This window comes from Lactuca sativa, chromosome 9, assembly GCF_002870075.4.
Source record: "Lactuca sativa cultivar Salinas chromosome 9, Lsat_Salinas_v11, whole genome shotgun sequence".
NCBI classification, from domain to species: Eukaryota; Viridiplantae; Streptophyta; class Magnoliopsida; order Asterales; family Asteraceae; genus Lactuca; species Lactuca sativa.
Genome location: NC_056631.2, coordinates 213,818,311 through 213,833,819, shown reverse-complemented (window position 1 = coordinate 213,833,819; position 15,509 = coordinate 213,818,311). Strand labels below are relative to the sequence as shown.

The window sequence follows — 15,509 nt, the reverse complement described above, 5'->3', positions numbered from 1 at the left end:
TGTTAGATAAGCTTTCTACTTGGATTAATCTTTCGAAGAAAGGTTTGGATATTCCGAGCTTATGTTGCCAATTTGTAGTAATGGTGTGGAATCGGTTAATCACTTGTTCTTTTCATGTTCATTAGCACCAACTCTTTATGTAACATCCATAAAATTCACACCAAATTTAAACTTTTTCAATCATAAATAAAAACCACATAACATTGTTTACAAAATGTTTTCAAATCATTTTCCATCAGAGTGTCCCAAAAATCATAACATAAGGATGAGGAGCGATACGGTCACGCCTTTGCCTTTCCACGATTTCCTGAAGTACCTGAAACAGTAAACTGAAAACTGTAATCCGGAGAACTTAGTGAGCCACCCCCAAAATACCAACACCACACTGACAATACCATAACAGTAATAATCAGTCAATCAACATGTGACTGGTCCGCCCAGCCGGGCCTACAGTCTGTCTGAATCTATCCCGAGCCTTCGGCATAACTGGTCCGCCACGTGGGCCTACAGTCTTCCCGAACCGCTCATAGGGTATGTTGGCCTTCAGCACAAAAGGACCGCCTCAACCCAACCACAAGCAAATAACCATGTGCACATATAACTGGTAATCACATAACAGTCCATAGACAAACCAATCGATCTAGCAGATCATAAGGCATAGCAACATCCTAACCAGTATACCGACCTAACCGGTCACTAACATAGCATCATCCTATATACCAGGACACCGACCTAAACCAAGTCACTAACATAATACTGTCCTAATTACCAGGACGCCGATCTAATCAGATCAATAAGCATATCAACCCGTACATGTACAAATATCAGGTATGACTATCTCACAGATCATCGATCATAGTAATCTCTCATAACCAAAACACCGACCTAACCAGGTCACTAACATATCAATCCTAATGGATCATAAGAGCATGACAACATACTGTTTATCTGGATACCGATCTAACATATCATAACCACATGTAGCATACCATAACAATAACAACTAAAGGGCCGGCCTTGGTGTCGTAGACCCTATCGATATAGTGAGGATAACTCACATCGCAGATGTCGACTCGGAAGGTAAACTCCAACTCTCGGATCACTCAACACAGACCCCACCACCTATAACTATAGTTCAATATATGCATAAGTCTTTAACCTTATAAGGTACTCCATAACCCAATAGTCAACCCCTGATTAAGGTCAAAGTCCTCAGTCAAGGTCAACAGTCCATGTTGACCTCAACTTGCTGAGTACACCCAGCTACTCGTCGAGTGCCTTAAAGCACAATCCAACTCGCTGAGTCATCGAGGTGACTCGTCGAGTTCCTTCGAATCCCAATCAGACCTAAAGGCCACCCGTCGAGTTCCCTCCCTACGACTTTGACGGATATACTCGCGAACATATTCTTGGTTAAAACTCATCCGACTCGTCGAGTTGTTCTTCAACTCATCGAGTCTCATGATTATCTTCATCAGACTCGTCGAGTTGTTCAACCAACTCGTCGAGTTCAATGGCCATCTTCATGCGACTCGCCGAGTCGATCTTGCAACTCGTCGAGTCCATTCAGTCCTCTTTCCATACAGATCCATTTTGAGCCATGCAGCGGCTCCAAATCACAGATCCAAGCTTCTAGGGCATGCTTATCGCGTAAAGTTGCAAACTTTACGTGCATGCATGGCTTTAAAGGCTCAAAATGGCAATTCTAAGCTATTGATGGGTCTTGATGCACAAAGGGGACCTCAATCACGACTAAAGTAGCAACTTTTTGCTTCTAGAATCCAAAGAGAGTCCAGATCTGAAGTTATAACTTCAGATCTAGCCCATAGCTCATCATACCAACTTGATATTCCATGAAAACCCTAAAACTCACCCAATAAAGGAGATATATAAGGAGAATGATGGTTTAGGTACCTTTTGTAGTTGATATCTGAGATGAGTGTTGATTTCCACACTCCAATTGCTTCAATCTCCTTCTCCTCCAAGTCTTCTCCCTCCAAGGACTCTCTTTCAAGATTCAAAAACACACATAAGGCACACACACACGAATAAGGCTCTCAAGGGCTCTTTGGAACTGTAAGGAGGTCCAAGGGAGGCTAAGGTCCCTTTAAATAAGGGTGCAAACCCTGGGAATTGGGGTTTCACTTGCCTGCTCCTACTCGTCGAGTCCCAATATGGACTCGTCGAGTGGGCCACTTAACCCGCAATCCTTCTCGCTGCTACTCGACGAGTGGGTAAACCAACTCGTCGAGTAGGGCCTAATCCAAAAAATCATATTAACAATACCTGAGAATCGGGGAGTTACAATTCTCCCCCACTTAAACTAGACTTCACCCTCGAAGTCCGCTGGAATAAACAATGTCGGGTAATGCTCGCACATCTCCGCCTCCGGCTCCCATGTCCACTCGGATCCATTCCGATGTTCCCATTGTACCTTTACCAGAGGTATTTCCTTGTTCCGCAGAATCTTCTTCTTCCTTTCCAAAATCGCCACAGGCCTTTCCACATAGTTCAGGCGCTCATCGACCTGAATGTCATCCAACGATACCACTGCCTCCTAGTCCATAATGCATTTCCGCAATTGCGAAACTTGAAATGTGTTGTGGATCCGGCTAAGCTCCTCCGGAAGCTCTAGCCTATAAGCCACCCTGGAAACCCTGTCGATAATCCTGAACGGCCTAATGTAACAGGGACCCAATTTAACCCTCTTCCTGAAGCGGATCACACCCTTCTAGGGTGAGACCTTCAGAAGAACCATGTCACCCACCTGAAATTCCAACTCAAATCGGCGTCGGTCGGCATAACTTTTCTGCCGGCTCTGAGCGGTCTGCAGTCGCTATCTAATCTGCAGTATCATTTCGGTAGTTTGCAGAACTACCTCTGTCCGACCCATCACTCTGTGCCCAACCTCTCCCCAACAGACTGGAGTTCTACACTTCCGCCCATACAACAGCTCAAAAGGCAGGGCGCCAATACTGGAATGATAGTTGTTGTTGTAGGCGAACTCTGCAAGCGATAGGTGGGAATCCCAACTCCCACCGAAATCAATAACGCACGCCCTCAACATATCCTCGAGGGTCTGAATGGTCCGTTCACTCTGCCCATCAGTCTGCGGATGGAACGTCGTACTAAAATGTAGTCGTGTACTCAGTTCCTCATGGAACTTCTGCCAAAAACAGGAAGTAAACCTGACATCTCGATAGGAAACGATAGAAACTGGAACCCTATGGCGAGAGACAATCTCTCTGACGTACAGGTCGGCCAACTTCTCTGCCGACGAACTCTCCCGTATGGCTAGGAAATGGGCACTCTTGGTCAATCGATCCACGACGACCCATATAGCATCGAACCCCCTTGTCGTCTTCGGCAACTTCGTGATGAAATCCATTGTGATCCTTTCCCATTTCCACATGGGAATCTCCAGAGGTTGTAACTTACCATGCGGCCTCTGATGCTCGGCCTTGACCATCCTACAGGTCAAGCACCTCTCAACAAACCAAGCGATATCTCGCTTCATACCAGGCCACCAATAACTCAAACTCAAATCACGGTACATCTTGGTGGCTCTTGGGTGAATCGAAAAACGAGACTTATGAGCCTCCTCCATCACTGTCTGTTGGACCCCTCCGGACATCGGAACCCAAACCCGACCGTAACGGGTCAGCAATCTGCGGCTATCCTGAACAAACCGGGCGCTCTCGCCCTTAATCCTCTCCAACTTCCAGTTCTCTGGCCTCATGCCCTCAATCTGAGTATCTCTGATCAAACCCACCAGTGGGGAATCCACTGCTATCCTCATACACCTGGATGGGGTCGAGGACCCAGCTGACTTGCGGCTCAGAGCATCTGCAACCACATTGGATTTACCCAGATGGTAAAGGATCTCGCAATCATAGTCCTCGACCACATCCAGCCACCTGCGATGCCTCATGTTCAGGTTCGGCTAATCCATGATGTGTCTCAAACTCTTGTGATACGTGTATATAGTACAACGGACCCTGTACAGATAGTGCCTCCAAATCTTGAGAGCGAAAACCACCGCTCCCAACTCAAGATCGTCAGTAGGGTATCTCATCTCATGCGGCTTCAGCTGCCGCGACGCATAGGCTACCATTCGTCCCCTCTGCATGAGGACTGCCCCCAGGCCCATGATGGATGCATCACAAAATACCACAAAATCCTCCACTCCCTCGGGGAGTGTCAACACCGGCGCCTCGCATAAACACTGCCGGAGGGTCTCAAACGCCCTATGCTACTCAGGGTCGTACCTGAAATCGACCCCCTTCCTCGTTAGACGAGTGAGGGGTACGGCAATCTTGGAGAAATTAAGAATGAATCTCCGATAATACCCTGCTAAACCCAAGAAACTCCTGATGTCTAAAGGAGATTTCGGAGTCTCCCATTGCATTACCGCCTCCACCTTCGCCGGATCGACCAAAATCCCCTCCTGGTTAATGAGATGTCTGAGGAACTGGACCTCTCGTAACCAAAACTCGCATTTCGAGAACTTGGCATACAGGCGTTCTCGCCTCAGAACCCCTAGCAGCTCCCTAAGATGCTCCTCATGCTGCTCTCGGGTCTTGGAATACACCAAGATATCATCTATGAACACAATGACCGAGCGATCGAGCATCAGTCTGCAGACTCGGTTCATCAGATCCATGAGCACCGCTGGCGCGTTGGTGAGCCCAAACGGCATCACCACGAACTCGTAATGACCATAAAGAGTCCGAAACACAGTCTTTTCCACGTCCTCCTCCCTCACCCTGACCTGGTGATATCCTGATCTCAAATCAATCTTGGAAAACCAAGACGCACCTGCAGCTGATCAAAAAGATCATCTATCATCGGGAGTGGATAACGGTTCTTCACCGTTAACTTGTTCAGCTCCCTATAGTCAATGCACATCCTATGCGAACTGTCCTTCTTCCTGACGAAAAAGATCGGTGCTCCCCAGGGTGAACTACTCGGACGAATAAATTGCTTGCCCAGAAGCTCCTGCAAATGAGATGATAGCTCTTGCATCTCAGGCGGTGCCAGTCGGTACGACTCCTTGGCGATAGGGGCCGCACCTGGCACTAAGTCGATCCTGAACTCAGCATGCCTCTCCGGAGGCACTCCGGGTAACTCCTCCAGAAACACATCAACAAATTCCCTCACCACCAGGACCTCAGAAACTGAGAGTTGCTCTCTAACCCGCGTATCTACCACATACGCCAAATAACCGGCACACCCGTGCTAAATATACTGTCGAGCCCTGGCTGCTGAACAAAACCCTGATCCTAACCTGGTGCCCTCACCATATACTACAAGTTCTCCCCCACTTGGGGTTCGAACTACCACCCGTTGTCCCTCACAGTCGATCATGGCGCCAAAACGGCTAAGCCAATCCATCCCTACAATCACGCATACATCCCCCATGGGGATAGGAATCAAATCTATCGGGAAGGACACCCCGAAAATCTCTAACTCGCATCCCCGGTAGACCGAAGAAGCAGAAACCCCATGCTCGTTGGCGATCGAAACTCGCAACGGATACTCAAGATCATCTATCAGCACACTGAACCCTCTAGAGAAGGACTGAGATACAAACGACCGACTCGCCCCCGAGTCAAATAATACCAAAGCGGGCAAAGAATTTAGTGAAAACGTACCTAACCACAGGTACAATCAATAAGCATAACACAAATACAATAACTGAGACAGAGAATAGAAACGTACCAACAACCACATCTGGTGTTGACGTGGCCTCCTCGGCCGTGAGCTGGAAGGCGCGACCCTAAGCCTTCGGAGGCTCCACCTTGACTGGCCTCCCATCTCCAATCCTCGCAGCAGTTGGCGCGGAACCCTGTGCCGGCTTGGCGGCGAACTACGGACAGTTGGTCTTCACATGGCCAACCTGATGACAATGGTAACAAATCCTCATATCTGCGGGAGGAGCGGACTGACGGCAGTCCCTGGCATAGTGCCCTTCCTTGCCACATTTGTGGCGCCCACCTCCTACTCTACAAACTCCCGAATGAACCTTGCCACACTTTCCACAAGTGCAGCTCTGCTGACCCCCAGACCATGTATCAGCGGTCTTAGACCGCTTAGGCGCCGGCTGAGACTGTGTCGGTGCCTGACGCTGCTCCTTCAGCTGTAGCTCTATCTCCAACTCACGCCGCCTAGCGGCTTCCTGAAGGTCCAGGAGGGTATCACACCGTTGTGTAGACACGAACTGTCGAATATCAGTCTTGAGCATACTCAAATAACGAGTCATCTGAGACTGCTCTGAAGCAAACTCCGGGTAAAACATAGCCCTCTCCGTGAACATACCGGTAATCTCCATCACAGACTCCCCATCCTATCTCAAGGTCAAAAACTCCTGCGCAAGCCGCTCCCGCTCAACGCCTGGAACGTAGCGGGTGCGGAACATATCTCTGAACTGCTCCCAAGTAACAGCAACCCGTTGATCATCAGTATACGACCCAAACGTCAGCCTTCACCAGTCCTTTGCCCCAAGCCTCGGCAGGTTCATGGCACACCTGAACTTTTGGTCAGTAGGACATGAGCATGTGAAGAAACAACCTTCCATGTCAAATAACCACCTTATAGCCCTAATCGCATCCTTTGTACCATCAAACGTCGGGGGCTTCGTATTATCGAAGTCCCGGTACTGGAAAGCCCTGCCAGCTCCTCTTCCAACCCCTACCGCAGTTACAGCCGAAGTGGCTGCAGCGGCAGCTGTCTCTGCTAGAGTTGCATATCGCTCATCAAAATACTCAATCATCACAGTCTTAATCGACCCAAACATCTCTGGCAGCTGCGCTCGGAACGCAACAGCAATCTCGTCGTGCATGATCTCCCGGATCCTAGCATCCAACTCCTCTGTCCCTATCTGAACCACGGGCTTGGGTGCTACCGGCACCTCCAACCCTCCGTCTCCCGACCCCGATCCTAATCCTGATCCAGATCCCGAAGCAACACGTCTCGTCACCACCATACTGGAATATATACAAGTCATCAGATAAATAACTTAATGTCGGGATACCAAAACCCAAAAACCCTAAGGGTTGTGACTTCCTTGCTATGCGTATGGGTCCTATGCTTTCAGTAGTACGGGCACATACTACGTTCCACACCTACCCCTATTTGTCTCAAGTATCACCACAATGCCCTAACAATATCATCAACATAGGAAATGCGCTCAACCCTCATTCTAGGGGAATACCAAATACCTCACATCTAGACTCACCACTTAACACGACTCTCACATCCATGAAACTTCCATCATCCCCTGCAGCGCTAATGCACGCTAACTGTACATAACACTGGACCCAATAGACTTCCGAATATCCGATCCTACCCGAAGGAATCAACATTCTCAGGCTATAAGGTCTTTATTATGCACAGTCGTGATGCATACACTAAACATCTACAATTATGATATCAATTCCACGTACAAGAAACCCTAGGCTAATAGGCATCATGCAATCAGGCAAATCTATCATGTGATTCTTGAAGATCCCTATCCTAGCACTAGCATGTTGTTCTAACATATCATAATATCAAATAACTGCATGGTAATTTTGGGGTTTACTTACAGGCTCCGGCTGATCGTACCCTCTGCATCGTCCATCCTTTATTTTGAAAACCATTTTAAAACTTATTTCCGAAAATCTCCTTGATTTGAGACTGGATTCACATGAGTGTTCCTCCAATTCACTCAAATCAAGGCTCTGATACCAACTTGTAACATCCATAAAATTCACACAAAATTTAAACTTTTTCAATCATAAATAAAAACCACATAGCATTGTTTACAAAATATTTTCAAATCATTTTCCATCAGAGTGTCCCAAAAATCATAACATAAGGATGAAGAGCAATACGGTCACGCCTTTGCCTTTCCACGATTTCCTGAATACCTGAAACAGTAAACTAAAAACTATAAGCCCGAGGGCTTAGTGAGCCACCCCCAAAATAGCAACACCACACTGACAATACCATAACAGTAATAATCAGTCAATCAACATGCATACTGGTCCATCGGCCTGACTGGTCCGCCCTACCGGGCCTACAGTCTGTCTGAACCTATCCCGAGCCTTTGGCATGACTGGTCCGCCACGTGGGCCTATAGTCTTCCCGGACCGCTCATAGGGTATGTTGGCCTTCAGCACAAAGCAGGACCGCCTCAACCAAACCACAAGCAAATAACCATGTGTACATATAACTGGTAATCACATAACAGTCCATAGACAAACCAATCGATCTAGCAAATCATAAGGCATAACAACATCCTAACCGGTCGCTAACATAGCATCATCCTATATACCAGGACACCGACCTAAACCAGGTCACTAACATAATATTGTCCTAATTACCAGGACACCGATCTAATCAGATCAATAAGCACATCAACCCGTACATGTACAAATATCAGGTATGACTATCTCACAAATAATCGATCATAGTAATCTCTCATAACCAAAACACCAACCTAACCAGGTCACTAACATATCAATCCTAACGGATCATAAGAGCATGACAACATACTGTTTATCTAGATACCGATCTAACATATCATAACCACATGTAACATACCATAACAATAACAACTAAAGGGTCGGCCTTGGTGTCGTAGACCCTATCGATATAGTGAGGATAACTCACCTCGCAGATGTCGACTCGGAAGGTAAACTCCAACTCTCGGATCACTCGACACAGGCCCCACCACCTATAACCATAGTTCAATATACGCATAAGTCTTTAACCTTATAAGGTACTCCATAACCCAATAGTCAACCCCTGATCAAGGTCAAAGTCCTCAGTCAAGGTCAACAGTCCATGTTGACCTCAACTCACCGAGTACACCCAGCTACTCGTCGAGTGCCTTAAAGCACAATCCAACTCGCTGAGTCATCGAGGTGACTCGTCGAGTTCCTTCGAATCCCAATCAGACCTTAAGGCCACCCGTCGAGTTCCCTCCCTACGACTTCGACGGATATACTCGCGAACATATTCTTGGTTAAAACTCATCCGACTCGCCAAGTTGTTCTTCAACTCGTCAAGTCTCATGATAATCTTCATCGGACTCGCCAAGTTGTTCAACTAACTCGTCGAGTTCAATGGTCATCTTCATGCGACTCGCCGAGTCGATCTTGCGACTCGTCGAGTCCATTCAGTCCTCTTTCCATACAGATCCATTTTGAGCCATGCAGCGGCTCCAAATCACAGATCCAAGCTTCTAAGGCATGCTTATCGCGTAAAGTTGCAAACTTTACATGCATGCATGGCTTTAAAGGCTCAAAATGGCAATTCTAAGCTATTGATGGGTCTTGATGCACAAAGGGGACCTCAATCACGACTAAAGTAGCAACTTTATGCTTCTAGAATCCAAAGAGAGTCCAGATCTGAAGTTACAACTTCAGATCTAGCCCATAGCTCATCATACCAACTTGATATTCCATGAAAACCCTAAAACTCACCCAATAAAGGAGATATATAAGGAGAATGACGGTTTGGGTACCTTTTTAAGTTGATATCTGAGATGAGTGTTGATTCCCACACTCCAATTGCTTCAATCTCCTTCTCCTCCAAGTCTTCTCCCTCCAATGACTCTCTTTCAAGCTTCAAACACACACACAAGGCACACACGCACGAATAAGGCTCTCAAGGGTTCTTTAGAACTGTAAGGAGGTCCAAGGGAGGCTAAGGTCCTTTTAAATAGGGGTGCAAACCCCGGGAATCAAGGTTTCACTTGCCAGCTCCTACTCGCTGTGTCCCAATGTGGACTCGTTGAGTGGGTCACTTAACCCGCGATCCTTCTCGCTGCTACTCGACGAGTAAGTAAACCAACTCATCGAGTAGGGCCTAATCCAAAAACTCATATTAACAATACCTGAGAATCGGGGCGTTACACTTTAGAGAAAACGATGAGATGATGGGGTTTAAATTGTCCCACGATTTTTTCCCATGGTGATCGGCTTGTCTAGTTCGAGAATCATCATCTTAACAAGAATGCTAAGGAGTTTCTTGAAGTAGTTTTCCTAATTATGTGGTGGCATATTTGGAGTTTTAGGAACAAGTTACTTTTTGATAAGGTCTTTCCTAAAAAAAAACCTTGTTTTTTATAGTATAGTTACATAGACTTATGCTTGGTGTCATAGTAGGTGGGTTGGTTGGCTACAAAACCCAACTCTTGTTGTCATGTAGTTTATGTTTTGTTCTCTTCTAGCTTCTTGCTAGTTTTGGTTTAATAAATATTCGTCGTTCTAAAAAATGATATGCAAACAGTTTTAAAATCTTTTTTTTAGTCATGTATCAGTTTTCTTCACAAATTGCCCCAATAACAAATAAAAAATGTTGTGGGTTGTTATGGAGATACCTTTAATCTTTGTTTATTATCTTTGTCCCAAAACTTAAAAGCACCATCGGATCCTGTCGTTGCAAAATTTTGATGAATGTGAACAAGAAAGGCAGACAGTTTAAGGTATATGATTTAAAGTTTAGGTCAATCGATGCTCTTTTTCTTTCCCTTAATCGCCAAGAGCGAAGAAAAATTTTGCAATTTGATCTTGATTGTTGGACATAGACATGGCATGTATGTGGTGTCATGTCGAAACATTAAACGGGCTAAGAGAGTTTGACCCTAACCTAACCCATTTAGTTATCATGTTGTGTCGTGTCAATCTGTTTATTTTCCTTTCAATTTCGTGTTGAATTGCATGTTAGGGTTTAGCCCTTGTAAATGTGTTACGTCATGTTTGGTTGAAGCATTGAAATAGTAAGAGTTAGGGAGGCGGAAAGGTGAAATTCATAGTATGTTTAAAGGGAAAAGTGGAAAGAGCAGGAGTTAGGGGCGAAAGGAGGGATGGGGGAAGGAAGGAGGGAGTGATCGAGATGGAATATGGAGTACGAGAGTGTAACGAAAAACTGAAAATACGGTCTTGACATAAACAACTTCGTCATTTCCACATTACAAAATGACTCAACTCAAAATTTTTGTTTACATCAGGTTTCGGTTTTGGGTTTGTGCAAGACATCTTTAAAAAAAAAAGTTGCATATAAATAGGCAGGTAATTTTCAAGGGCTAAAATTCTCAACCCTAACCCTACTCATTTAGTTTCCATTTCGTATCATGTCAACCCTTTTAATTAAAATGAGTTGAAATCTCATACCCAAACTTGTTTCTTCAGGGGTTCCGATCGAACCATTGCTCTTTTGTTTGCGTCTTCGTGCAATCAAATTAAGATATTTAAATTTTGCATCATAGATTGAACATTACCTAAAGGTTAGTCTATCTTACCAGTGTTTGTGTCTATCTTTGCTCAAAATCTTCTACACAAACAGCTACAGATCTTGTGTCCCATGGTTCGAACAACTTTGACACCAATTTGATGAGAGTTGATAGCTTGAGTTTATTAAATATGCTCACATTCTAGAGGTCTATTTACAAGTTCATGAAAATATGACAATGAAATAATGCTATCGACTTGCTTCTATTTATGCTCACAAGTCACAACACTCACATTCTTCCAACTATTGCCAACTAACTGGTTGCAGTCCTTTTGTCATGGTCTAACATCTCTTAGTTATGGTCTAACAGAATTTCCCTCCCAATTTTTACAAGTTAAACTAAATTTTTGACTCTTTTAATTTTGACTACCATGAGGCTTGTTAGGTCAAACGTAAACATCATTTAACCATACACAAACAACATGTAATTAGGGGAAAAAGATTGTAGTAACGAAAAACACCACATCTACTTAACTATTCATAAATATTAAACTCTATTTGTTCTTTTTCTGGATCTGATCCCTACAATTGATACCCACAAAATAAAAATGTAAAAAGATAAAAAGATTTGGTCTTTTGTAAAAGTAAAGCACATCTTCATTTCCTTCCAACTGTCCCAGCACGAGGCTTGCCTTTAACTTCAGAGTCCTACAACAACACACAAGAATCATGTCAAGGGCATTCATGTCTTTTTGTTTTTGTCCCATTAAACAGAATTGCAGTCCAATGCATGTCAAACACAATACAACCTGTTCTATCATATCAAGTCACGTCCTGTAACAAATGGGCCCCACATAAATCAGTTTAAAATAATGTACCTGAGGCAAGTGCAAGTAAATGGAGGTTTTTGCTGTTGATGGATTATGATTTTCCGCACCCTTGCCCCAATCATAGCATACCTTTACATATTTATCATATCAATAAAAAAAATCTAACAAAATCTCAAAAAACAATTTTATAACAGAAAAAATACAATATATAAAAAATTCATACCGCATAAGCATATATGGAGCCATCATTGTTGAAGCTACTACAAGGTATAGCTTGATTGCACCTCGACATTGCCTGCATCATCATTACATAAGTAAAAAAACTTATTAGGCAAAAAAAATTCACTTTTTTTTAATCTTTTCGTTGAGTCATCTATCAAATTTGTTTACAAAGATACCAAAATTAAAAATCAAAAAATTACAGAGGGTTTTTATGGAGATACCTTTAATCTTTGTTTGCTATCTTTGTCCCAAAAGTTAAAAGCACCATCAGATCCTGCAGTTGCAAAAGTTTGATGAACCTAAACAAAAAAAGACAAACAGTTTAGGGTTTGGGGTTTAGAATTTAGGGTTTATAGGAGGGGGGTAAGTAAGTAAAAAGATATCTTACAGGATGGAAGTTAAGAGAATTGACAGAATAAATTTCATTTCCTTCTCTATGGCATTTAAATGTGAAATTTTTACTACTTTGTTGTTCATCAAGATGATGCACACCTACCCTTCCTTCAATGGACCCCACCTATAAACCAAAATTAAACATTATTTCAGTTTACAGATGTATTTGTTTTATTAAAACAGAAGAAATAATACGATAAAAGACATACCAAGAAACCTTGTTGATCAGGAAAGGCAGCAACACACCTAGTTTGGTATTTTAAGGGGGAGACGATTCTTTTAAACTCCGCCTGTTAAACATAAAAGTCAACTCAGTTGACTTTTTGCCAATTACAGTATGTTTGGTTGTATGGAATGGAATGAGAAAGGAATGAAATGAATGGAATGGAATAAGGCTAAGCAAAGTAATGGGAATAGTCAATAGTCAGTATACCACTGCATTTTGTGTCCAATTCCATCATACCAAAAACTATCTTGAAAAAGATACAAAATGTGGCTTCAGATACCCAAATGTATGAATTATATAAAAACAGTTTACCTGAGGATTTTGTAAGTTGAAAGCTATAAGATTTCTATCTGCTGTTGCAACAACCATCAAAGGATGTCTCACTGTAAGTCCGTAGCAACGATCAGGTAGTTGCTGTGTGTGGACTGGATTCTGTTGTCTCAAATCCCAATACCTAAAAAAGATGACATAACATTAAAAAGATCATAACAAAAACTAAAAAAGAACCATAAACACAAACAATATAACATCTTTTTTAAAGTTAATTACAAACCTTAGAGTTTTATCCCAGCTTCCAGATACTAAAAGGCTCATCTCTGGAATCCAAGCAACCTGAGTTACTGGACTATCATGCATTGCCACAGTTGTTGGTTGGCCACCAGACAACAATGGCCACATCTTCACTTGTTTATCACAGCCACCAGAAAACACTGTTGTTCCATCATCCTTCCATGTCGAGCATAAAACCTTCAAAAAAAGGGGACAACAAGAGAACAATTGTCAAAATCAAAAGAAGATGTAGAGATTTGGGGAGTGGAAGAAGTTAGGGTTACCGGATGTTCATGAGCCATTGATGTCTTTGCCACTGTGGTAAGTGAAGTTCCGTTTTTGGTTACCTCCCAACATCTCACCTGCAATCGTTCCATTGTTTAGTGGAAATTAGAAAACAAATGGAAACAAGTAGATGAGTGATAAAGGGATGAAATTGTGTAACTTCGCGCAAACCTGGTTATCCCATGAAGTTGCAACAAGGTAATTCGCTTTGGAACTGAAACAAAGGCTTGATACAGCATCAGTAGGAGGTGATACAACCTATATACAACCAGTAATCATTACAACGGTTACAAGAAATACAAAATAAAACATAAAAGATCGATTAGGTTCCAATTCAGGAGGCGTGGTTCTAATTAAGAACAACAATCTGCATTGGGTGAAGAACTAAACAATATAACAACGATAAAACAGAAAGTACACAAAATATTATACATATATATATATATATATACCACAAAAGAGCAAATTCTTGAATTGGAGATATGAAATTTGGATTAATGTACTCTTGGGTTTACCTCAGTTGACTTGTTTGGATTCGTGTTGGAAGCGGTAGCGGTACCAAATGTAGACATTTGAGCGGAACTAGAAGTACACCAGAGTAAGTTGGTCTTGAATTTAACCCTAATTTAAGGCAGAAATCAGCTGTATGCTTACGCCATTGAAGGTTTATACAAAGGTCGTTTGAAAAGGAGAGAGGGAGGGAGGTGGAAGGAAGAGAGGCCGGGTCAGGTTTATAGGCTTTGGGCTACCATATGTCGAAATGGGTTTAGTTTCCCTCTTTCGGAAGAACCTGGCCCAGCCCATTTATTGCGAGGCTGGATGATTTCAATAAGTATAGGTAAGGTGCACAAAGAAAATAGAAAATCAAATACAAAAAAGAAAATAAGAAACAAAATACAATATTTAATTGAGAATTATCCTCCTACTAATTTTCCGATTCATCTTCATATGCATAGGAAATAATGACATGTGTTTTAAAATATTATTAATTTAATCAAAATATAATATTTGTTACCATTTCACATGGATAAAAAAATAACTAAGAATAAAAAGTGAAAGATATTTAATTTATCTAATTAATTTTGTTGTCATCATCTTCTTAACTTTGTTATTCTACAAATTTCTTTCGTCATGATCGTTCTTGTAACTAGGAGCGTTGTCCCTAGTGATACTTTTTTTATTCATGTATTTGTTGCTCAATTTATTCAATTTCGTTTTCAATGAAACAACATTTTGTATCTATTATACATCATCCAAAAAAATCCCTTAAACAAATGCATATTTTGTTGATTAGGAGTAAAGTTGTGGTATTTGTATTGATATTATACCGAGAAAATGTGGATTTTAAAGTTATCATAAAAACTTGAACGGTTACTAAAGTGTTGTTTGTTTTTGAAAAACAAATGCAAAAGAAGATGTGGACTATACATCCGCAGTTTAAAAAGAATCAATAAATCTGGTTTTAAGATACTTCAATTTGATTCATACAATCATCTGTCACACCCCAAAACCGGAACGGCGGAAACGTTCTGGGGTGGATGACGTCATGTCAAGTATCACAACACATGCATATAGTAATCAAAGTACAACAAAACATTGCATTAATAGTAATAATTTTACAAGATTTACATTACATAGTATCAAAATAATACAAGCAAAATATATAAAGTGCAGCAAGGTACTTAAGCCATCTTCATCAGCAGCTCCGGGGATGTACCTGTCTAATTGCTGACCTGAGATTACAAGTTATTTGAAAAGCGAATATCAGCATTTTTACAAATGCT

At 42.5% G+C, this 15,509-nt stretch overlaps 1 protein-coding gene across 1 annotated transcript; it reads right to left on the bottom strand.

Annotated features, from left to right (window-relative positions):
• Positions 1-11,722: 11,722 nt before the first annotated feature.
• LOC111899015 (protein RAE1) lies at positions 11,723-14,605 on the bottom strand. The gene is made up of 11 exons (XM_023894895.3): positions 14,241-14,605; positions 13,897-13,983; positions 13,725-13,802; positions 13,445-13,638; positions 13,204-13,345; positions 12,875-12,955; positions 12,661-12,789; positions 12,494-12,571; positions 12,274-12,345; positions 12,099-12,179; positions 11,723-11,928 (listed from the first exon to the last, which is right to left on the bottom strand). The coding sequence occupies exons 1-11, from the start codon at positions 14,295-14,297 to the stop codon at positions 11,878-11,880; spliced, it is 1,050 nt and encodes a 349-aa protein (XP_023750663.1). The 5' UTR covers positions 14,298-14,605; the 3' UTR covers positions 11,723-11,877.
• Between the last annotated feature and the right edge of the window lie 904 nt (positions 14,606-15,509).

Excerpts from the sequence above, each read along its gene's own strand:
- LOC111899015 (XM_023894895.3), bottom strand. The coding sequence starts at position 14,297 with ATGTCTACATTTGGTACCGCTACCGCTTCCAACACGAATCCAAACAAG. Across the intron at positions 13,984-14,240 it reads ATCCAAACAAGTCAACTGAG|GTTGTATCACCTCCTACTGA; the intron begins GTAAACCCAAGA and ends GGTTGTATATAG. Across the intron at positions 13,346-13,444 it reads AGCTGGGATAAAACTCTAAG|GTATTGGGATTTGAGACAAC; the intron begins GTTTGTAATTAA and ends CATCTTTTTTAG.